General features: G+C 36.0%; 1 protein-coding gene across 2 annotated transcripts in view; it reads left to right on the top strand.

The window, feature by feature from the left end:
* The window catches only part of SHC3 (SHC adaptor protein 3), a 55,727-nt gene that overhangs the window by 2,277 nt on the left and 27,238 nt on the right, over positions 1-26,212 (top strand). For both annotated transcript variants that reach the window (XM_026053223.1, XM_026053231.1), the window contains exon 2: positions 18,574-18,644. In XM_026053223.1, the coding sequence (XP_025909008.1) occupies positions 18,574-18,644 (71 nt within the window). The remainder of the gene's footprint in view (positions 1-18,573; positions 18,645-26,212) is intronic.

Below are 26,212 nucleotides of genomic sequence, written 5' to 3'. Positions count from 1 at the left end.
ATTAGCTCAGGAAATTCAACTGTCTTTATCCTGTATTTGGCTTAGGACGCTGTAAGCAAGCAGGTAATGACTGTGAGAATCCACTGCTGCTGTTTGTGTTACCCAAAGTGATAATTGTGAAGCAGAGCAAACACAGTCCTCATTTTCTTGAGTTAATTTTACACTGTCCCGCTGTATGTTAGAGGAAGCTGAAATCTTTGAGCTTGAGTTGAAAAGAGCATTAAATACAAGTGGGCTTGTATTAAAGTTAATTATTAACCCCTTACTGCATCTGGGGTCAAATATTTGAAATTGTATTTTCATATAATACGTATGTTAGACTCTTTAAAAGGGGTCATTAGTATTATACAACTTTAGACTTTAGCTTTTTTTTTTTTTTTGTGTCCTTGGAATTTATAGAATCTTGCTGTTTACAATTTCTGTTAGAAATAGGGTGATATCTTCAATTTACTGCTCTCTGGCATATTGAGTCACAAAACTGTGCTGCAAATGTCAAAACAAAGGTTAAAAAGAAATATCAAGATCAATGGCTAATGTATGAATGAAAATAAGCCAGTTCCTGTTAGTTCACAATTTGCCTGTTCATTAAGTATCTCAGGATTTTTTTCCTCAGCAACTGCAGCATTCTCATAGACAAGAATAGAAGTGCAGTTCCCACATCATTAAACATTGTTAGTTCCAGGGCTTTTATGCATTCAGACCGTCAAATCAATACATAGATAATGTACACTGAAGGGAAACATTCCTTGGATACCTCATGGCTATATTGACTATCCGGGGGACTCGTACCATATTTAATTAGTACCATATGCCTTGCAGAGCATTGCATATGCCATTAGTTAAATGAGACAAAAATCAGATTTGTTGTTAACCAGCAAAGCTTTTATAATTTTGTGTGTAAATATGCAGCCAGCTACTATTCTTTTCATTAATTCACATTCAAGCCTGAAAATGCTTTGTGGGACAGGGTATATTCTCACTACTGGACAAGTTGGTATCGAGATAGCTTGAAGTAAAAGATATAAGGTTCTTATAGGCAATATATGAGTAATAATGTGAATTATTTATGACACTCGTTCTGTAAGGTTTTTTTTCCCACCAAATCCCTAGTGGTTAACAAAATAAAACTTGCAAAAGGGAAAAGTCACTGGTTTTCATTGCTTTTTTTTTTTTTTTCCTAGACTTTACTGCTTTCTCCATTTTTTCTTCACATATTGACCATTCTTGAAATGGGCAGTGTAATTGCAAAGCCTAAGAAGGAGTGTAGGGTTCTGATGTACAGGAACTGTGATTGCTATTTGTTGTGACAGGATTATTTTTGTCCATCAAACTAATGATATTTCCTGTAGTCCTTATTTTACTATGGATCTATCTAGCCATCTATTTATCTATTTATTTATTTTCCTGTAGTGACTTTTTTTCCCAAAAAAGCTAAGAAATTAGTCATGTAACAGATTAGATTTTGGCCATGGCCAGAATAGGAGACATGAAGCAGGGAGGTACTGATATTTTATTTGACACTACTGTTGATTGCTTATAAATGATCAGGCCCTCAGGAAAACACACGCACACACACATACATACATACATATATATATATATAAAATAAAAAAGTGTAGAGCTATATAATGTAACACTAATTAAAACTCTCAGAGAAATCAGTTTGTTTCCAAGGATAAATATCTACTGATGAGTTTAACTGGATAGTTGTGTAGGTTTTGTTAAAATTAAGACCACAATTGGCATTCATGATAGGAGGCAAATGCACATCTGCCTCTAGACAACCTGTGCTTGAGTTTTCTCATAGGGACTGATGAGTTTAGAACTTTGTTTTACATCAGTTAAAACTAAATAAAACCTGAAACACCCTAGTGTAATTGATAGCCTTGTATACAGCAAATCCGAAAGAGATAACCTTCTTTTAAAAAAAAGACAATGACATAGAAAAGAATATTGTAAATGTTATATTAAACAGAGGTATAAGGATTATGTCTGAAAAATAGGAAGAAAATAAAAGTTCACTTAAATGGAACATCCTAAGCTAGGCAAATAATATTTCAGTGCAAAAGCATATTAAATAAGATTATAGCAAAGTATCTAAAGAATATAACGCTTAACTGCAATTATTTCGTTAAAATTTTAACTCTTCCATGTCATGTGTGGGGAAATAACAACTTTTGATATCTGATAAGGAAAAATGACTTTTCTTTTGAAGCTGTTTGAATATATCACGAAGTGGAGGTTTCAGTTCTGCAGACATTTCTTCATGATGGTGCTTACAGGAATATTCTGACTGAAATAACTCTTACAGGAATATTCTGACTGAAAAAACTCAAGACTACTTCTATGCTGAAAGTTAAATATCAGTTTAGGGATTAGCAGAATTATTGCGTTACACACTCTTATTGCCTCCTACTGTTTTGCACTGTGGTATTCCCTTCGAAGGTATGGCCAGGACGTGTCTGGTTTTAGCAGATATCTGCAAGTAGATAGTTGATTTTACAAAATGACTTTTCTCTTTGATGGCTAGCCCAGGCCATGAAGCACAGCTTCAAATGCAGCTAACGTGGTAGAAGCAGCAGCATCTGCAACCTTCCTGTCAAGGACCTCGGAGCTCCTTGGAAGCTGCTTCTCCTTTTTCCTTCTGCTCTAACCAGATTTGGTTTCTTGTTGCAGTGTTTACAGTAAGAGCAAAACAGTGAATCTCTGTGGCTTCACGCTGTCACTCTTTGCCCACCTGCTTGAAAGGTAGACAAGGTTTCTTGAATAAAAAAGCAAGAGTTTTTTTTGCTTTCTTCTTACCTGTTCAAATGAAGTGAATGTTAGGAGCTGTGTTAGGTAGGGTTAGGGTTTTTTTGACTTTTTTTTTTTTCTTTTTGTTTTTTTAATAGCAACATTACAGCTGTTGCTAAAACTATCTAGTTTTCTTTGATTTTGCTTGATACTAAATTTATTTTAATTCTCTTCAGAAAAAAAAATGATACTTTTTTGGGAAGGAGGAGGTTAATTCACTGTTAAATTCCTGCTTTTATTTGTCATTTTGCCTTAGTATTAATGATTTAAATATGACAGCCTAAAATATTCTGAGCAAAAAACCTACTGGGTAGATTTTTGTGCATGGGATCCAAATAATTCGTAACACAGTTCCCAAGTGTGGTATCTGTAATGAGGTCTGCGTGTTTTGGAAGTGGGTTGTGTGTTCAGACATATGGCAATAACAGGACCAAATGCTGATCCTTTGCTTCACGTTCTGCCATCCCCGGCCCAAGTATCCAAACAGTGAGCAAGGGCTCAGAGAAGCAAACAAAATTGGCTTATCCCCTTGCATTTTAAAACTGCCTGCCTGTATTTAGTTAGCAAGGGAGAAGAAAAAAGTAGAAAGACAGCTTTGTTTCTAGTAATTCATTCCTTCTAGTATGCCGTATTCCTTTGCAATTACTTAGTATCCTCTGCATTTGCTTTCACTGTCATTTGGGCTATAAATGAATGATATATTGATGCTTGTTGTTTAGTTGAAAGTCTTTTTTTTTTTTTTTTTTTTTTTTTTGAGCTCCGTTGATCTGAAATGTCATGGGCCTGTTGTACACCCCACTGATATTAAAAGAGAATTACTCATAGAACTTATATCGGAAATCATACAGGAGAGTCTATAATTATAATATTCTAATTGTATGAATCAAGTGTGTTATTATTGAACAGTTGCACACATTTCAGAAAAAAAGCAGTTATTTTAGTGCTGAAGGACGGAGTTCTCAAGACGAACGTCTGATTTGAAAAATGCCATGGGAGCTTTGATATAATTTCCAAACCTGGGGTTATTTTGTAAGTGGCATAATTTGGGTGTTGTTAATGTTGATTTGAATGGTAAAGTCACAGATGTATATTTTTTTAAAGGAAAAAGTGATACAGTTTTTTTTTCCTAAGTTGTAAAATTCCCTCATAGGTTTAAGTAGGAAGTAAAACTGCATTCAGCATTTTATTTTATTTTATTTTATTTTATTTTATTTTATTTTATTTTATTTTATTTTATTTTATTTTATTTTATTTTATTTTATTTTATTTATTTTTCCTTGGAAATGGATGACTGTTTTCTTTTTTTGCCTTCAGATATTGGTTATGAGAAGAATGCTGTGTGTCCAAAGTAATTATCTACCACTGTGCAGAATGTATGGATGGACTAAGATTTTCCAGGAAAACCTATGCCTGTCTTTGCTCCTCATATCTGAGCACTTCTTTGCCTCTTCTCAGCACAACCTATTGAGAACCCTTGTTTGCATTAGCACTCCAGGTATACTTTCTCTGTAGGCTGGCTTTATTTCAGAGTAAAAAGCTGAAGTGATGCATGCACAAACTATCACTATTAAATATTCTTGGTATTTGAAATATGACAAGTTCAGGTCTGACCTGGAACTGTGTCATGGAAAAGTGATGTCTTCCCAGGCACCTGTGTTTGATCCTGAAGGGATCCCTCCCAAGCAAAGAAGCAAATCTCATAATTACAGAGGAAAATGGGCTGTGTATTTTGGTTTGTGTGGTCCTATGCAATCATATGGTATTCGTATGCTATGTGATTCTACATATTTACCATAACATATGGCATGGAGCTGGATTTGGCAGTTTCAGGTAGATCTCAGGCAGAGTCTGTCCTTCACAGTTTTGATAGGGTAGTGGTAAGACCCAATGCAACCACATCTCAGCTGTCTTACATTTCAGAGAGAGTTTGAGGAAAAATGTAATTGGATAATCTAGAGTGCTTGTTTAGTAAGACTGATAAGGTGGTAGTTCTTTAGATTTTATCAAACCATTTTTTTATAGGATCAGAAAGGATGTCAGTCTTGAAAGGCTGGCTATGAAAATTCAAGTTGTGACTGAAAATGTATAAGGACCGGAAAAAAAAAACCCACCTTTGAATTTATCCAAGATTGGTAAGCAAAAAGATGCAGATAAAAACAAATCAAAATGATGCAGGGATTTGCAAATAAAATAATGTGAGAGAAACAGAATAAATGAACTAATCCTTATTTCTGTAGCACAGTCACATTGCATTTGTTGATACAAGGCTTTTATTTTATTATCTCAGAGCAGTTCCTGAAAATTAATGCATAAATTAATGAAATATCAGAAATAATGAGAAGACTGAATGAAAGAGGGAATTCCTATCTTGGGAACTGCTCAGCACCATTGCCTTCCTGGAGATACACTGTTAGAATAACATGCCTTTATTCCTATTTTTGGCTTTTCTTAGTATAAAAACAATACAGGAGAATGCATGTTTTATTGGAAACCAGCATGCTCACTAACATTTGACACTGTGTAGCTCTGATAAAGCAGTTACAAGAAACAAGAGCTGTCTCTTTTCTTATAGACAAGTGTCTTTAATTAACCACAGACAATTTTCAAGGTGTGTTCTGCCCTTAGTCTTCATAAAGGAGACTATTTCTGAAATGTCTCTCTCGCCACCGAAGGCTGGTGCCATGTTTTATTACTACTTTCTGAGTGCTACTGATATAGTTTTATCCATTTACAGATTCTATATATATAGTATATGTGTATATATATATATATATATATATTTTTTTTTCCTTAAAAAAAAAAAAGAAGTTAAGCAAAATACCAGGGAGCTAAACTAGGGAGAGTCTCTGTCCGAACAGAAATAATTAAGTGTGAAGCTGCATTGCAAACATTAAAATAAGCTGTTGAAATCATTGGTTGAGTGTTTTGAAGCTAAAAGACTTTTAAAAGACAAAGACTTTTCTGCTGCTGGAAACTATGATGGTACTTCTCAGTATGGTTCTGTTCCTAGATGATTGCTATCCTAACTGCTTCAGGAATGCTAAAAGTCATCAGTATTGATGAGTTTTGACCAAAAGAACGGTCAAATATGAAATCAAACTTCACTGTCAGCTTTGTTGAATCTATCCATCTTAGAGCACTTTATCAATATTAAGAAGTCTATGAAGTCTGTCCTACTCTTGTGAAGGATTAATAATAATAATATTAACATTATATGATAATATAATATTATTAATGATAAAAATTTACTTTGTGATTTACTTTGCAGTGAGTTGTTCACAAGCTCAAAGCTAATGTATATGGGTGCTTTGCTGGATCAGAGTCATGAAGAGTATCATGGATCCAAGATGTGAGAGAGAGGATAAGTAATTTCCATGTTAGAGATTTGGTCTGATGTATTTTGTTAGGTTATGGTTCACTATATTTCTGAATTTATTTTTTTAGATCAGTGTTGTGAATAGCAATTCAGGCACAGTTAGGCACAATTCAGTTAGGCACAAGTGCCAGTCTCTAGTAAGTGAGAATCGCGGGGACTAGAGTTGATGCTAACCCAGTGGAGTTTGGTGGGGCGGATTTTTCTAGTTGAAACAAGGTTAAGACAGCTTACGATCCTGTGTTTTTGTACAGAATAGATTATCCTCCAATTTAACACTGTTCTCTAATTACTCTATTTTTAAGGCAGTAGTTACACAAGATAAGTGACCTGTGCATGAAACAGACACATATTGGAAGAGTCAAACTTACAGCACTGACTCCTGAAGTTGTATCTTTCTGCCGTTTTGGACCTTGTGTAAATTACTTTTATAGTCAAAAAAATAAGCAGAAAAGCACTAAGCAAACAGTAAGATCAATCTTGCCATATCTTTACTTTTGCTGGGGAGTAGCAGCAGGTGGCCGGTGCATGAGGGGTCACATCCTGGATCTAAGGGAGACCATCTGAGCTGATGTGGGGCAGTCAGGGGTCCCAGATGAGGCGATCGGGGATCCCTGGCGATGGGGCCAGCGCCACTGAGACCTGCTGGGGCCCCGTTGACTTTGGGGCCGTTTTCTAGTAGTCATCATGGCCTCAGTGACACGAGGACACTTTCTTGACATTTTTTATGCTTTAAATCAAGTCCACAGTGTCTCTTATTCTCCTTACTTTCTCTATATTCTACTTTGCAGGTGGTATTTTGGGCTTTTTTACAGGTAATTGATACTTGAGCATAAGAAAGAGGACACCTCTTTCATTTACTAGATTGATAAAGATCCAGGAAAAAGATGTATTCTAATTGCTGGACTCTTGCAATGAGGAACAGAGGCACATGTAGCACTGACATAGAGAAAAGGAATCCCTCTCTCCCTTCATTTCCCTCTCTTCCCTGTATTTCAGATATTCAGTGGTAACACTGGCATGTCTTTCCTAAATCATATCTTTAGTGTATAAGTTTAGAAGCATATTGGTAGAGCATCTCAGGGACTTAGCAAAGGCTTGTATTCAGCTTAGTGGAAAAGCACCTGTTAGAATTCCTGTCTTCAGGCTCTGAGCTTTGATAATTCCTATCAAAAAGCAGTTCTATTTGATGTCTAAGGTAGCATAAATAATATAATAAATAATTGCAGCTACAATGCCCGTATTTATGGTTTTGAATATCTCATTATGATTTCCCACTACTGAAACAAAATATTCTGTCTGCAGAAGCCTTTGCATGTTTGTGTTCAAGGAATTCTGATGCAGAGCATAAACTGCTAGAACTAATCTGCATGGCACTTTAAAAAAAATGATGCATCTTATTGGATATTCTAGGTAGCAAACAAAATGGTCTGGAAATGGTTCTCTGAATTAAAGGATGCATCGGCGAAGATGAAGCAATTCGTTTAGGATACAGGAATGCATGCTGTAAATAACTCTTCACTTTGATACCACACTGTAATGATGACGTTTACCCTGCATTACATACTTGGCAAATTATACCTAAGAAGTATTGAAGAAAAACTTTTGGAAGTGGATTTTTTTTTTCCTAAAACATTTGCCAGTCCAAAACAATGCAAAAACTGTTTGATATAATACTAGGGTAAATGATTGTCCAATATATGCACTTCTGATTCTAGCATTTCTCAGTTTCTGCATGCAAACATATACATGTGTAAGGTATAGTAAGAACATAAGAAATATTGTAGGTGAAAAGCTACTGATACTTTTTGCGGAGTCTCGTGAAAAGTCCAGTATATTAAGCATCTGTACTGTGTGAATATTTTTGAGCTTGGTTTTGGCAATCTTAATTCACGCACAGAAGAGTAAGAAATAAGAAATAGGTCTTCATTTTAAAGATGAATTGTTTTCAGCTCCATTTGTGATGAAGAAGCAAAACTATATATTACTGTATGAGTTGATTCTAATTTTTTTTTTTCTAGAATGTTTTCATAGGGGACAAATGTATAACAACTAACATCACTATTACTTTCTAGGAGATTGAGAACCACAGACAAATCCTGCTCAGTATAAACTTCTTTTCTTCATGTTGTTTATGGGATAGACTTCTTTTTTTCTTTTCTCATTGACAAGATGTCCCCTATTTTGCTGGGTGAGCTGGCAGATGTTATAGCTAAGCCTCTCACCATCATCTTCAAAAAGTCCTGGAGAACGGGGGAGGTGCCAGAGGACTGGGAGAAAGCCAACGTCAAGCCAGTCTTCCAAAAGTGCAAGAAGGAGGATCCGGGCAACTACAGGCCAGTCAGTCTCACCTCCATCCCTGGAAAAGTGATGGAACAGCTCATCCTGGCTGCTGTCTCCAAGTGCATGGAGGAGAAGAAGGTGCTCAGGAGTAGCCAGCATGGATTCACCAAGGGGAAATCCTGCTTGACTAACCTGATCGCCTTCTATGAAGGAGTGACTAGCTGGATAGATGAGGGCAGAGTGGTGGATGTCACCTATCTGGACTTGAGCAAGGCTTTTGACACCGTCCCTCACAGCATCCTCCTGGGCAAGCTCCAAAGGTGTGGGATAGATGAGTGGACAGGGAGGTGGATTGAGAACTGGCTGGATGGCAGCGCTCAGAGGGTGGTGATGAGTGGTGCTGAGTCCAGCTGGAGGCCTGTAGTTAGCGGTGTCCCGCAGGGGTCAGTTCTCGGTCCGGTCCTGTTCAACTTATTCATTAACGACCTGGCTGAAGGGATGGAGTGCTCCCTCAGCGAGTCTGCTGATGATACCGAACTGGGAGGAGTAGCTATGATTTTATTATTTTTATGCTATCTGAAGATGTCCGCAGGTACTCTAGTGTGTAACTTCAATACAGGAAAGGTAGGGAAGGCCTTAAATTCTGCTTTCTTTCAGCAAGACCAGGTGAAAATCCATTCTAGCAATAGAAGGGAAGAAAAGGAATAGGCAATAAACAGCTTGTTAAATGTGTTGACAAATTTTGTTTTTTTAAATATATATATGCACACACACACACACACACACATGCATGTCAGTTTATTAATAGAGATATGACTGCCCACCAAAACATAAAAATAGGTATAATTATTTATATACTGCATTTCAGAAATGAGAAAAAAAAGCTCTCTGTTACCATTTTATGAATCTTGATAAACTTTAAGAGCAGTGAGGCTGTATATTTGGATATACATAAAGACAATATTTAGCACTTCCAAGTCTATGTATATATACATATATATAAAAATAGTTAATATTAATTCTTCTTTATCATTTAAACAATTTAATATGAGAAAGATTCATAAAGTAGAACAAAATAAATGCCCTCCTTTGTGCAGAAGCTGATTTTTTTTCACTATCAATGGGTTAGACAAAAGTGAAGTTACTTAGCTGTAAACGTTTCCAAGTCTTTCAGTATTAATTAGTCAATGTTAGACAGTTTGCTTTTCAGTTGACACCAGAATCCTTCTGGAAGTCAATCTCCCTTTAGTTATGGCTGAAAAAACCTATATGAAAATCTTTAGGAAATGCACTGTGAAAGGATTTAAATGATTATACGCTAGGCATCTAGCAAATCTGCAGTGACTCACAGTCACACAGTGAAAACTTTAAAACATGACCTATCTTTTTTCAATTTTATACTCTGGATGCTAAACAAACACTGTTACTGTTTAGTGCAGTGAATCAAAAAAAAAAAAAATCAAAGCGCTGATATACAGAGAAAGTCTCATTTCCCTGCAGTTTCTTATGAAAATGTGTAACTCTACTGTGATAATTAAATCAAGAGCTTGTGAAGCTTACCTCTTTTTCTAAGAGACTATAATAGTATCGTTTTAACAGCATTCCTGTTATTGAAAAGCTAAGTATTCAGTTCAAAGAACAAAATAGAAAAGCAATACATTGCAAAATTGCACTTTGCCAAAACAGTATTGAATTGTGCTAAAATAGTATTTCAATTAACTAATAGGAGTATGTAAATATATAGAAGTGATTTCCAGGAGATTCTGAGCTCATACAGAAAGTGAATGCATTTATTTTCATAATACATGCCTCCTACATACCATTATTATTAGAGCTGTGCAAAACAGCCTTGAGTTCAAATAGGATATGACAGCTCATTGAAAAAACAGGCTAACAATCAATAGTTAAAAATCATTAAGGTCTACACATATAGCGGACATTTGAAAAGTATTTATACTACAGAAGATAAAAAGAGAAATTCTAGTTTTTGCTCAAAATTGGAAGTACTGTTTGGGAATACTGTGTTTTCTTCTCATCCGTTACTGAAAAAGCTACCTATGTTTAAGGCTAATGCAAACCTATTGACAGTCATATCTATCATGATTTCTACTAGTTTAGAGGGTCTGTTAGTTCACTTGTCTCTTCGAGCAATTTGTGATGATAAATATGCAGCCAAAGGGTCAAGGCTTATTTATAGCTGAACCCTAAAGAAGACATGGGTTTAGATTTTCCATTTCATTTCCATTCGATCAATCCTTACTTAGAGTTTTCTGTCTGGATTAGAACATGAAATCTTTAATGAGAAAAAACCCTTTGGGGGAAATATTGATTCACTGTAAAGCTTTATACATGATTACTTACTGATAGAAAAATTACTAACAGTAAAAGTAGGAAAGTATGGAAGAATGCCTTTCTGTTTTTCAGAGTAGCATATGTTTATGACACATTTTTAGTGTTAGATTCTGACAGCATCTAAATATAGGACGTTCTCTTCATTCAGAGCAAGGCCGCCCATGTTTCTTTCATGCAGTATTGCATGCAGTCCTAGAGCAGGTGTGCCGTGGTGCCAGTACCGTGGGAAGCGTGGCAGTGGTACAGAACATTTATCTGCCCCTGCATGCGCTGTTGGAGCCCTGAGACTTCCTTGGAGGACTCCTTTCAAAGAGTCTGGACCATGCGTGATGTCCCATGGGAAGGGACAATCCTGAGAATGTGGCATGGCTGGGAGAATCCACTGCAGTCCCTTAAGGACCTCCTTTCTTGGCTACGCCAGCCTGCTGGTCCTCCGAATTGCTATGTTGCAGAAGATTATTGTGAATATTAGTCTGGATTTTCTGAATGTGTACATGTGTAATGAGAGCTCTTAAAAATGTCGGTGTTTCTGTATGTAGCCAGGAGTGCATGTTTTACTTTACGTGAAAGATTAACAAATTTTCAAGGAACTGGGAACAGAAATGTTCTATGTTGGCTTTATAGTGTGCATGTATAGGGTAACATTCATTTGAGGGAGGAATTCAGTATCATGTTACTTGCTAACTGAATGAAGCATTCAAAGGCAAATATTTATATCCTAAGCTACCAGAGAAATTGAAATCTCTACCAGCTGACTTAAAGCTCTGTGGCTACTGTTCATACACATTTACTTCTCTTTGAATACCCAGGCTTCCTTCTGCCCACAGTTTTTTCTAATATTACAACTCACCCTGCATTAGAAATGTCAGAGAAATAGTCTTCTGTTGCATCTTCTGCTTAAATATCTACATATTCTCACACAAACCTGAATGGTTGCTCAACCGTTAGGTCTTCCTTCCGCTATGTATATGTGCATGTATATATATATATATATATATACACATATATATATATATATAATACACACACACACACATACACATATATTTAAGTATATTTGTTGTCTGCTGCTTTATGACCAGTACAAAGAGAATGCTGGTACTCTTTGCTGGAGGCACCATTTTTTTTCTTAATAAACACGTTGTGTTACCAGTAACACATACAGTGAATCCTTGCAGACCTCCGTGGTGCCAGAGCTTGGGTGGTATATTTGCTGTAACAATAGCAGGACAACATACACTGATTTTTCACTTACGAGGAAGAGGTTTACTAGCGGTTTGGCAAACATATTTGACAGGCATTAAGGTTTAAAAAATAAGAAATAGGTTATGACAAGTGCTAAGAAAACATGGCATATATTTAGAAATACAGCTATTACAGCTATACAGCTATTTTGTTCTGGTTTGGCTTCAGCGTGGTTGCCATGTGCCTCTGCAACAGCTCACTCTTGAGTCCAGAAACCTTTGCTGAGCTCCCATCAGGGTCTAGGTTCCAGTCCTGTAACCAAGCCCCATGCTTAAGTCAATGACTTGCATGCAAGAATCAGTGTATCACTGTCTTTCAGTGTAAATATGTTAGCTTAGAAGTCCTTACCGTGAGTCATGCCATTAGTTCACGTCTTAACTCTTTGTCTCCTCTGCTGATGGAGGACATATGACACAGCTTGAGTCTTTGCAATGCAGAGATATCTTGAGGATACCCCTTCTAAAACCATCTTTTTTACTGAATGTAAATTCAGAACAGAGTTCTGAATTATTATTCAGAATTATTATTTAGCCTCATTATTTAGCCTGACCATTTATCATATTTACCAATGAACCATTTACCTGTTTTGAAAGAACTCAAAGATTTTTCTACTGACTGGCATGAGTGCTTAATGCTTTGTAAATGTATAAGCACATCAAATTTTGTCTCATTCATATGGAAAATGATACAATGCAAAAATATAACAACCATAAATACAGGTCAGTATGAGCTCTTACTAGGGATTAAACATATTTGCAAAAGAGTGCAGTTACAGGTAACTTTGCTTAGATGATACTCCCCCCCAAAAGCTTGCTAGGTTAGGGGGTATTATGAAATGCATGCTCACAATTATTTAGCATATTCTCCTCTCCTCTCCTCTCCTTCTCTCCTTCTTTGCTTCTTTCCTGCTTTCTCTGTTTTTCATTTCTAATTAGACATCAAGTGGTTTGGCATTTTGCAAGTATTAGAAAAACAGGCTTTTTCTTTACCTATACATGGTCCATTCCCTGCTCAGGATGTAGAGCTATTACTCCTGTTAGAAAAAGAATTCCCATAGTTATCTGGATGCAGAACCATTCCTGCAGGCCTTCTGTGCCTCCCACGGGGATCAGATGAGCTAGCCTGATGCAGGAGGGTGAACACTATCTAAAACTCCGAACTGCTTGCATGAATGCATTATGTCCTCCTTATAAAGGCTGCCTCAGTAAGGATAGTAAAATTTGTTTGCAAAATGTAAAGCAAAAGTCTGCAAAATATCACCTTTCCCCCTTAAGATGCTGAAGGAAAAGTCCTCCTGCTATATGTCAATATATTTACAGCATTTTTTTGAGGTAAGAGCATAGTCTGTTTCTGCAGTATTTTGCTGTGGATGATTGCAAGGACAACTCTTTTAAGTATGCCAGATTTTAGGTAGAACTCCCTTCTGTTTGCTTTAAAAAAAGCAGAAAACTGTTCTCACTGTAGTTCTTTTACACGGATGTTGTACATCCCTTCTTACTGCCTCTATTAACAGATGGATACTATGAAGTGATTGTCAGCAGCTGGTTGGAGAGTTATGATATAATTTAGCAAGTACTGCATTTTAGGTTCCTCACTTTTTGTCTTCTAATAAAACTTTATTGCTTTAATGAATTATAATACTGCTAAGGTTCCAGTGTCTTCACAGAATTATTAGATCTATTGCTAAAGGGTACTATGTAGTCTATTAAATATGCATAGCTAAGCTATGATCTGCTTATGAAGTGAATAAGGGAAATGTATATTGTGAAAAGCTAGCTTCTCCTTTTGTGATCTTTTCCTGCTGATTACCTAAGTAATGTGTAGTGCATGTCTCAGTTGAATTACATATGCAAGGTAATAAATGTTCAGTTAAAGCAAGATTAAATAAATTACCAAGAATTGTAGCCTTTTGTTATTTAATTTAAATATTGTATATTTATTCTAAGGGTCAAAATTCTGATTGCAGTTCCTTGTGCTGTTTTAGTGCTGTTTTCACAAATCCCTTCCCTTAGACTGTTAATGGTGACACCTGAGAATGGAATGAACTACCATTTTAATGCATATATAAATGCATGTTGCGATAGAAGCAGGTTAATCAGAATATTAAATAAAAGCTCACATTTTGAAATAATTCTTCATACAGTTATTAGCAATAGCAGTTCATACTACCTGCCAATTTAACTTTCATGATATACTTTGATTTTTGGATGAACTTTTCTGCCACCAAGAGCAAAATGCAGAAAAAATGAATCATGAAAATGTAGAAATATGACTCTAAAAACACAAGGAACAGGTGTGGCAGATGATGCTCACTTTTTGCAATGCATACTTTGCAAATAGAAACAGAGTTTAAGCCTGAGGGTTAAGAACTTGCATTGCATTGACTGACTTATTGCATAGATCGAGCGGCTTTACAGTACACTTCACAGCTTTCTGTTTTCAAAAATTAGATCTATATATATCCCACCCAGAATCCCAGGATGCTGAAGCTATTTTTGAGCCCCCAAGCTATTACCAGCCATTGTGCAGTGCCAGAGAAGAGTTCAGATACATCAGTATTTGTAGGCATGGCTAATTTATGGCAAAGCTGTCCCAGGTGCATGTCTGTTTGCTGATACAACCATGCCCTCTCTTACTTAATTTGCAGAAGGATCTGCACATTTAAGCAAAATTAACCATATTTTCAGCCACCTAGCTTTGATGACAGTCACTGATTTGCATGTATTAAAAATGGTCTATCTTAATTCACTAGGAATAAACATATTGTTTGGTGATCTAATGAATTCTAGTATCTCAGATTCATAAATTAGAAGTCTTTACTTAATCCGAGAGCAAGTGATGGGTAGTTGTTAGCACTATCCATATTAAGGGTGTACACTCATCTGCTCTTACATATAGTAATAGATATTACATGCTCCAGGTTGGTCTATTGCAGTGCTGTATGTGACTACATTTTGCTACATTTTTATAAAAACTTTTGCTGTTCTGCCAGCTTCTGACTCAAATTGTGGAAGATTTCTTCCAGGAACTTGGTGTTCTCAATGAGCTTGTTACGAAACACAGAACAAGGCTGTTCGTGTTTGTGGATCAAAAGGCAACGCTCACAGTGCCTACTCTCATTTGCCTTTTCCCATCCCTACAAACACAAGAACATGCTCAACACTAATTTGTTCAGCCGCCTGCTTTGAATAAACACTGTTAAAGCTCAATACCCTTTGTTACATGGATTGTACTAAAATATTTGGTTGTTGAACGAGAATTTTCCAGCTAAATCTCAGAGAAGACAGAGATACCTTAGGGAATATGGAAGAAGTCTTCACTTCTGGGAAAAACTCTAGAAACTAAAGTTCTAGGCCTTCTCTTAAATGTACCTAAAGAAATTATACTAGTAAAGATACTGGAAGTTCATGCAGTAAAAAATGTTTGATTCCAGCACTATAGGACATTGTACTTCTAAATTTGCATCAACTCCCTGGAATGAAAAGTATTAGCTACAAATCTGAAATCTCTGAATAGGAACAGATTCATTTATCTGGAGAGCTGTTCCTCATGACATAATACCGTGCAGTGAAATTAACACAAGCTGGAATCAAACATAAGAAAGTAGAAGACAGAACGTTATCTAGGAGATTTTGGAACCAACAGTCCCATATTGTCTTGCTTCCGAGTGGATGCATCTTGGCCTATTTGCTTCTTGAGCAAAGAGAAGGGAATTGCTAGTGGGAGCTCAAAAATACCACAGTGTACTTTAGCTGATTATTTAGCAAATGCATTAAGTAATGGGGAAAGAGGAGTTGTTTTAGAAGTCTGTTTTATAACTATATTTTAAAAGTTTCATGGAATGCCTAAAGCAAAAGTTTTTTTTTTTTTTTAAATCAGTATATTTATTTGTTGAAATAAATGAATAATTTATTTACTTGCTATTTTGGTTGTATGTCTTCTTTCTGTGGATCCTTGTCAGGATGTACTTCAAATGGATATTTTTAGAGATCAATGTTGGTCTTGGGGAATAATTGAAGCATAGCAGTAGGTGAGTTATATGTCCCTGTAGTTGGCCTTTGGACCTTTTGAATGTCAGTATTTATAGTAATTTTGTTATTTGAAAACATGCCGTGGTGGTTAAGTGTTCACATCTTTTATCCCAATAAAAGTTGCCGTCTTTGCCTTGAGCAATCAGGAATACTGCAGCCTTACTATGTCATGTTCAGCTGTCTCCATGCTATACATAAAACAAGTACAGGATAATTTTTCCATCTGACCTTTCTTCAGTCTGGTTTTGTCTCAACTTTTGTTAATGCAGATCAGGAAGTCTGACTCAAAGGAGACTAAATGCACGCCTTATGAGTATGTTTATGGTATTTGTCTGATTATTTGTGTGTTTATTTCAAAAATGCTTTGTGTGCACATGTGTTTGTGTATTTATTTGCACGCCTGCATGTACTTGTCAGATTACCTTTCAGAGTTTGTTTCTAAAATGTTGGACCAGCTTTTAAAAATTGTTTGATTATATAGCTTTAAAAGACTTGTGGCAAATATAGATAAGGGAGGGAACAAGTATAATCCAAGAATTTTTAAGTGGTCTAAGTGAACAGGTTGAAGAAGTAAACATATCCAAACCAAATATTTCCGTAAGAATCAACATTTGAATAATTATATCAATTTAGAGCAGAAGTAATTATGAAAACATCTGAAAGGAAATACATATTTGAGAAAATTTATTAATTAAAAGATCATAGAACTAAAACAAAGTGATGCAAATGGTATAATAAAATATTTTCCATTGCTGTATATTGGCAAAGCTTCACTGAGTTCAGCTCATTGCTTCAACTGATGTTTAATGAACTTCAAGAAAATCAAATCACCTCTTCAGACTCTTAAAAACTGAGATAATGCTTTAAGTACTCAGTGAGAATAAGTATGTGTAAGAAAGGAATCTATTTTTACCAAGATACAAGGGTTTCTAAGTACATAGTTTGCACCAGTAGGAGAGAGATGTTTATCTAAAGAGGTTGAGGTTATGACCCTTAGCTTGAGAGTTTCTTGAGCCAAGATCTCTACATACAGAATGTTCCATGTTAATTTTGGGAACTTTGAAAAAAAAATGAAGATGCAAGGAGTTCTAAAAATAAAAGAAATGAATCTAAAATCCTTCCCAGAACTCCCAGAACTATAATCCAAATCTGAGGGATTTAACTAATATGAGTCACTCAGTCTTCGGTTTATTTTATTCAATGTTCTAAAGACTTGATGGTATTTGATAGGAATAAATCAAATAATAATATACACATGAAAACAAACAAGAAACTCCCTCAACTTGTGAACAGCCTGCGATAGATAAGTTTCTTTATAAAAAACATTGTTGAAATTTAGCTAGGATAGCTGGCAGTGCAATAATTCCCTAATCAAAACACTGTTAAAAAAAACAAAAAGAAACAAAAAATGGCCTCACTCAAACTTTTACAGTTTTACAGTATAGATTAAACTATGCTACAAATAAATACTACACTGGTAGTGTACAGATACATTGCTGGTACAGCATTAGGCCCATTATCAGACTAACATCTATTCCACCTAACTTCCAAAAATCAAGTGAGAAATTGAATACTTAATATGTGTAGAAAGCTTCCGTCATGGGATAGGCCAACCATGAGTTGGTTTATACAAAGGATAAATTATGGTACTAGCCACTATCCAAAATGAGATCAGTTGCAGTGTGTAGACTTTCTCACATGTGAACCATGCCTGCTTTTGGAGGCTAGATGCATAAAATGCACCTGAGTTTTTCGTAATCCGATGATGGATTTATATATATCTTAACATATTTTCTCTCATTCTCACTGGAATGTAGATCAGAAACGACTTTCTGAGACTTTTCCTAACATTGATCAACCTGTTATGTCATTCCTGTCTTGAATGACTCTGTCGAAGCCATCTCCCAGCCTGTGTTGTTGACATATTTGATTAATATCTTTCTGTATCTATATACTAGTGTCATTAATGAAGATATTACATCAGTCCCTAAGTATCTCTCAGTATCTTTAAGGAGAACCAAATTTTTGGATTGCTGCTATTCTGTTCAGCTTTCCCTGCCATGATTTACCTTTCCTGCACTAAACCCTCTTATATAACATTTTTAATTAATCCGTGCTAGATGGATTTGCTTTACCACACTTCATTTTACATTGATTTTAGTTTTATTTTGAGTAACTTTATGTCTAAAATGGATCAATTGAGATAGGTTAAAACTAACAAGCATATCTACCCATCATTATGTTTTAGGTGTATTGCAGTGATTAGATTAGACATCAAAATATATGTTGAAGCAAACTTGAGACTTAATGAAGTAAAATGTTTATGAAGCAAATCTGTGACATACAAGAACATAATGATAGAAATTTGGCTCACACTTAGGATAAATCAGATGTAAAAACAAAGACCATGAAATGCCTTTTAATGATTACTGTATTTCCTCCTAGAACTCCACAAAAACTATAGTAATGTTTATAACTGTTTGTTTTTCCCTGCAGTACTTGGGATGTATAGAAGTCTTACGCTCAATGAGATCACTTGACTTCAATACTAGAACACAGATTACAAGGTAAGGTTTGTTACTTACCTTTTGAACAAACACCCTTTCAAGTAACTTCTGAACTGGGTCTCCAAAGGGAAGCCAGGAAAATGGCAAAACATAGAGTAAATAGTTTGCTGATACCTTGTCTACTTTTCATTTTGTCTTTACAGGTAAATCTTTCACCTGATATTAGTAGAGATACGTATCATTGTACTGTTCTAAAAGCTGCACATAAATACTGTGTTCTCTTATGAAGTATTTATTAATCATTTTATTTCTAAAAGATACTTTGTGAGAATTACAGCAAATAGTGTTTTGCAGGCATTACTCATTGGTTTTAGAGGACTGTGGTGTTGACATTTTCTAACAATTGGAGACAATTTCAAATTTTCATTGTCAAATTCTGACAGCAAAGTATTGAAACAATACCTTTTGAAGGAACAAGTATAAGATAGATGTAATACTTGCCTTCTGAATTTCAGAGGCAGTGAACTTCACCTCTTCTATTTGCTTGTGGACTATCGTGAACCATTGCAATACCAATGATAGAGCTAATTATTTATAGTATTAAGTGAGAATAATTGTTGCTAGATTTAGATAACATTCTTATGGTCTCTGGGCAGAATTGTTTCATGTGTGTTCCTTTGCATTGAATTTGAATTATATTTGCCACATCAGGTTTGAATTGGACCCTACGAATCCTCACAAACCGTTAATTATTATTTTGTCAGAATGGTTCTGTGATGTACAAAAGTACAAAGATAAATGATAGGATTTTGGATTTTCCTTTTAGATAGTCTAGACTATGGAGGAAAAATATTTGAAAATTTTCCTACTGTGCTATTTTGAACTTAGCATGCATGTATGTGGTATTTGTAACAGTGACCTTTAAAAATGATTTCATGTCTAGGCAAACTTGTGGTTCCAATGCAGGTGGCACATCTGTTTTTAGCATTTAGAAGTTAAATGACACTGGCTTACAAAACAACTTTGGTAATTGCTAGTTGTGTATTCTGTACCAATTCTTGCTTTGTTTTTTTTTTTTCACAGTCTCTTTCATTGTATGCCTTCACTTCACTGGGATAGCTTTTTTTTTTTTTTCCTTAATTAGCTTAAAAGCAGAACTGTACTATTAATACTTTACCATATTAGCTGATCTAAAGCAATATGGTCTGTACTAACAAAAGTGTCTTAAAGTTCTTTCAGTACATAGACACTTTTTGGCTTTTACTGTGAAATAGACTTGGATTTTTTTTTCTGTTGAATTTATATTTGACTACATCCTTGATATTTTTGGGGCTCATCTTCCTTTGACTGCATCTAGAACACAAGATATGGCTTCCTTCTTTTTCAAAGAGGAAGCCATATTTTCCTGTTTGCTGATAACTTTGTATTTGCAATTTTCTGTTTATCATGAAATGTTTATGAATGATTTTGTTTATCATAAAATAGTTATGAACAATTATGAATAATTATGAATGCTTCTCATTTTGATCATGTGGTTGTTCATCTAAAACTCTTCTGAAGTTAGTCAGTTTTGAAGTTTGAGGTGAATTTTCAATCAGCGGCTGATATCTTAATTATTATTCATTAATTCATCTGTCTCTAGAAATGCATGTTTGAAGTTTGCTCATATGCATTAAGAAGCATAACATAAGCCGTGAGGTATGTACAAAATTAATAAAGCTGATGGTCTCATATTACGACACCAGTTCCCTCACAAGAAGACTCCTGGCACCAGCTAGTCCATTCAACCCTTCGGTTATATATAAAGCAAAAGTATCTTAAGAGTTACGTTTACTTGAGGGTGATAATGGTTTCACTGTTTGTCTATATCCATGCTAAACCCTCTTTATCAGTTTTTCTGATTAGATAAATTGGGTCTCTGTGTCCTTTAAAAGCAGACCTGCTGGGTAAGGAATTTCCACTGCTGCAGCCCACTACTAGTAAGAAAAATATATGTCCTTATAACCTGGCTGCTCAAGATCAAGTGCAACTGAGAGTCAAGTCTGCAGGTCTAGAAACCTGAGCTGTGACTGTCCACGCTGAAGAATCTGGATCCATGGATAAAAGCTGCAGTAAAAGTTTGTATCTGGAGCTGTTTAGATTTGATTGTACTGTTTCTAATAACTGGAGAAGCAGACAACTAGGCAGACCCACCCATAGCTTTGTAATTTGAATATAACTGTCACTCTTGCTTAGGCCAGTGACATTTTTACTAGGACTACCTTTACACAGCCAGGCACAGAAGAAGAGACTGATACATCTTGGGCCAACATTAATTCTGGTATTATGCACTATTAGCTAAGTATCGTGAAGAACTTTCCACTTAAGAAAGAGACACCAAGTTATCTGATTCATCATGGAAGTTGGGATATAGCTCTTCCTAATAGGCATGCTTAGTGCTTGACACATACTTGAATTCTTATGTAGAGACTTTAGTGAGAAAAATTGCCCTGACTCCTGAATGGTTTTGAAAGTGCCAGACATTATAATTAATACGTTAGGAAAATGTATGCATTTACCAGTCTGACAAGTGGAAAACTGTGAGTTCAACTCCAGGAACTTGAATGAAGCCTCAGTGTAAACAATCTGGTCAGGGATCTTTCCTTTCTTGTTACAGTCATCTAAAAATCACAGATACTCTCAATCTATGCCATTTAATGCTGCTGTACCTCACATATGACTTGTTTTTTTTTACCTTTCCACTTTTTATAAGCTTAAATATTAAAGCTTCTAACAAGAAATTTATCTTTGGATGAAAGGAATGTGCAAGCACTTTCACTTGTCGTACTCAACAACCTTGTTGGTGCCTAACGAAAAGGTATTGTTACTCTAATTTGGGGTGTGATTTGATCAAAAATGAACAGATATGGCTAATTTACAAGAATATTTTTCCTTTATCAAAGTATATTTAAGTTATAGGATTATTTAACTACAGAAAAAATAGGAGATCTGGGTTTGTGGTTATCAGTGGTATTGTACATATTATTCTTATTGTAATGAATGTCATGTCATGTGAATCTGTGAGCAAATAAGTAAATGTACAAGCCAAGGGTGAGCAGTTATGAATAATGATAAATAAAAGCCAGGTGAGTCCACATGTTGCATCATTAATTATTCACTGACAAATTTTTGGATCACAAGTATAATCTTGTTATCTTTGGATCAAGACAACTTGTTTGGGCAGCAAGATGTATGGAAGAGTTTTGTTTTCAACATAGAGGAGGAGCGGGAAGACTAGCAGGCCAGGCTCCTGAGCTAACTGCAGCTAGCAAATATTGATAAGCTCATCTGAAAACTGCCATTATCGTCACAGAAAGAGGCCACTCCTAAGGCTGTGTGGCCGGGCCATTTGGGCCCTCGGACTTTTTCACAGAAGAAAAAAATATCAGGTAAAATATTTTTTCAAGATATACAATGCTTGCAGCTTATCTAGTATGTTTGTATGCTTGTTGAGGAATCTGTATAGCATGATGAGTCTTCACCAATGTGTTGCATGCCTGAGTATGGCTATACACTGCAGTGAACTAGAATAATGTTGCATGTCATACAGCAGTGTCTGGACTGCAAGGCTGCATGTTCTCTGTTGTTCTTTCATTGAATGCAATACTAGTTTGCTGCATGCAACTCCAGAAAGCTGTACCTCCCCATGCAAAGCAAAGCATTATATTGCATGCTGTGTTAATAACAAGTAGATCCAAGGGCTGAACTACTTCATTTCAGTGATGGGCCAGAATCCAAGCCATGTTCCTAATTCTTCTCCAGAACTTTGTTGGGATGAACAATTTGAAGTGAGATTCCTTTCCCAATTTGGGGACTGAACCTATCTTTAATAAAAGTGGGAAATCAACCCCTTTTCTTTTGTACCATTGTCCCACCGTCTTTGGAGGGGAGATAGATAGTGCAAATCCCAGAGCTGGGTTCAAGTCCACCACTAAAACCAGCATGAATTAAATTAATTTATTATAGCATTTCCTTCAGCCATATCTGTATTCTTTGCAGAAATTCACTTTCAAGGAGCATCAGTGAGGAAGGAGAACAGTGGGAGTGAAGAATGGCTTGCTTTGAGTTAGGAAGACAGGTAACATATGTTATCTGCAATGAATTCCATACATTTGCTCAACCTCTTCCATAATATATACACTGTCCTGGAAGGTGAGTGTGGTTCAGCTCTTCTTTCTGCTACATGACTTGGGGACACCTGACCGTTGGTGCTTGAGGAGTGCAGAACACACAAATGCAGGCTGCACTGAGCAAGAATCTGCTTTCGTTTTGCACAGTTTCTTCAGGCAAGCAAGGAGTGCTGGCTGTTGCTTCCAGGGAAGGGGATTCAAAAAAGTGGATAGGTCAAGCTTTTAAGTCCTACAGCATTTAGTGGGGCAATGGCAAAATGTGACTGGTACTACCAGGGAATAACGTATGTTTGCTTGTTTAGGTCTGACTCAGTGGCACAGAAATGGGTTAGAATAAACAGACTTTTGTGTGCTTAACATTTAAATCTTTCATTTTCAATGTATTATTAATAGGAAAACTGTTAACTAGTATTTGGATTAATTTGACTAATATATGGTAATGCAATGCCTGAATGAGAATAATTAACTGAGCTGCTACATTCCACTTGCCTTTGTGAGAGAGCAGAGAGTCTCTCAGGGGACAGGGAAAAAGAAGATTTGAAAGCCAAATAGTCACTGAAGCAGATATGGGCATAGCCCTGCCCTGGGTTTTCAGAAACCTGATGAATTCATGTAGCTCTACAGAAGCAGAAGGTTTGAAGAACAGGGGTCTTAATGTGTTTTAAACACAAATCTTAACACATGGTCAACAATTGCCTTGCTCCTTGGCAGCAGAGATGCTTTGAAATTCTTCTGCTGATTGGACCTAGAGACTTTGATTACAGATAGGAACCCAGGCAATTTGTTTGACTTTTGGGCAGTATATTTAATCACACCAGACAGTTTGTTGTCAGTCTACAGTCCTTGGCAAAGAAGGCTTGTAAATCCATATGGCAAAAATGCCATATATCTTACAGGGCAATATGAAAGGTCAGTGTTAGAGCTTTAATCCTCTAATAAAAAAAGGTTTAAAAGTATTAGAAATACTTGTCCCCAAAGTCATACTTTGAAGGCCTTTAGGAGTTAGAGAAAAATATTCCTTGGACAATGCCTTTTGAATGTTACCTTCTACGAGTTTTCCCATGTTTTCCTCTGAAATAGCTATTATGTGGTATTTTCAGAGAGAGAATATTATACTGAATGACCTCAGGCTGGACCCAGTTTGGAGGCTATGATCCTGATTTAGCTTGTATATCTCTCTGTCCATTTCCCTGACCACTACTTGACTAAACAACTAGAATGCAGAACTCCCAAAGACCCCTAGAAGAGATTAAAGGAATAGAGATCCATTTAACAGATCCAGACCACCAAATACCTTTTTATTTAGTTTGTTGGCATCAGTGATGTTATTTTTCACAGATGCAGGGTAGTGCATGAGGAAGATTTTTGTAGGTTCACATTCAGCTTTCCATTTATCTTCACAAAAGCTGCAAATAGTATTTTAAGAGCTTTTCTCTTTGAAAAATATGCTTAGCTTTGAACTGTGATTTTCAGAGCCTAAGTAATGGCTAATCATGTGGATAAAACTGTGTTCTCTTCAGTGGAGAAAGTTGTATGCATGTTTGACCATGCACATTTGCCATAGCTGAGAAAAAAATTGGTGTGTTTGCTCCAGCTTTGCCAAGTGCAAAACTGTGTACATAAAGTAAATGGCTGCATATCTAAATAAGGTGTATTCTTAGATGCACAGTTTCTGCCCACCTCTCTGAAATCAGAACATGATTTTGACCATGTTAAAAGAAACTGCCAAGAGCAGATAGGTCCCTCTGGTGATGAATAAAACAGAATTTCTCAACTTTTGCATAAGGAAAGAAGTTACAGACTGAACTCAAATTGCCTCAAATATCACCTAAAGTTGCATTATTTATGCAAAGTGGGAACAGAACTCTCATTAAGCATACCAATAGCTGAAAAGTTGCTTTTGCAGTGAAAGCTAAAGATGCTTCTTGAGTATATTGACTTCTGTTAGCATTTTAATGCAAGACCTGCAGTGAAGACTTACGAGAGTTAAGATAACTAAGTTGCCCTTGCTAGAATCACTAGTGGAAAAATACTCCTTCTATCTAACAGTTGCCAAAGATAGCTTTACTATTGTGTAAAGGCTATTAAATACACCAAAAAGGAAATTGGTTAGCTTTTTTTTTTTTTTTTTTTTTTTTAAATAGATATTCTGCATATAAAAAGAAACAAAATGAGGACCTTTGAGGAGGGACAGAAGGAACTGTCTTCTACTTGCTCCACAAATCAACAATAGCTTGTTTGACACATCTGCCAAGGTTGCCTTGTTCCGCAAGCCTTTTCTTCCCTGCTTCCCATCACACATACAGCAGGACAGACTCCAGTTCTGGGAGTCTGCCATGAAAAAGTGGCATCATGAGGTCTCTCCAGCACCTTCTCAGTGGTCCACCTGCAGGCCTCCAGGTTAAATTAGAGGCACTAATTACTTCTCATAGCCACCCTTCTGCCCTTTCTTTCCTCATTTGCTGATATATTTTCATTAGCTCCTTTTTTAGCCTCTCTTCCAGCCATTGTCGATTCGCCTGATGGTGTCTAAAGTTTTGTAAATAGCAGTATGTTACCCTGGTCCTCTGAGTCTGTGAATGTCTCCTTTCCTTCCTCAAAAAGTGCATATTTGTCTTACCTGCTATGTAAATGAACAATTGATATTTCACTTATTAAATGATTTTATAAAAAGGTCTTTTAGTCTCTTTTTTTTTTTCAGAACCAAGTTTTTTTTTTTTTAATTTCAGTGTAGACTTTGTTTCTCTTCAAAAAATATAAATGCCGTATACAGTTATGAACTGTTAAAAATGGCAAGAGTTTAATTCTTTCAAATAACTACCAAAGACATTCTGTACAATTCTTCTGGATATGTCATTCATTAATAAAATCTATCTTTTCATGTCTATTTTGTGAACATTTTTGTTATCTAGCTATGACGCCCCTACCTTTGAAGTTGGCAAAGGTAAACTTGGGAACTGTAAGATACTAAAACATGTGAAGAAAAGAATGTTGATGTTTTTTGGTGTGGTCATACAAAACATTTCCGAGCAACAGCTTGTCATGGTTCCTAGTCTTAATGTCAGAGATAGCTATTCTTTTTCCAAACATGTTGATAAAGTTCTGTGCAATTCATATGTATCTGTAATTGCCTTGATAGATTAGTTCCAGATTTCTGTTTTCTTAATCAATTAAATGGTTTTAATTAAAAAACGTCAACAACAAAACCCAATCACAGCCAAAAACTCACTGAAACTACAAGAAGAGGGAGTATTTTCATGTGACGGTGTTTCTTAAATGAACAGATTTCAGCTTCTTGAGTGGGCTACTTTATACCACATCCAGAATAAAATATAAGGAAGTTATGAAAAGTATCAGAACATTAGCCTTTTTAATAGAACAAAATGCCAATCTAAAGTGCCTCTTCTTTTGTTTCACAGAGATGTCAAGGCACTTTAAAGCAGAACAGGTCTGCTTGGG

Source organism: Nothoprocta perdicaria, unplaced genomic scaffold (assembly GCF_003342845.1).
Source record: "Nothoprocta perdicaria isolate Ctin4 unplaced genomic scaffold, notPer1 scaffold_114, whole genome shotgun sequence".
NCBI lineage: Eukaryota > Metazoa > Chordata > Aves > Tinamiformes > Tinamidae > Nothoprocta > Nothoprocta perdicaria.
The sequence above is the reverse complement of the archived record's forward strand: the minus strand, read 5'-3'. Positions and strand labels throughout refer to the sequence as shown.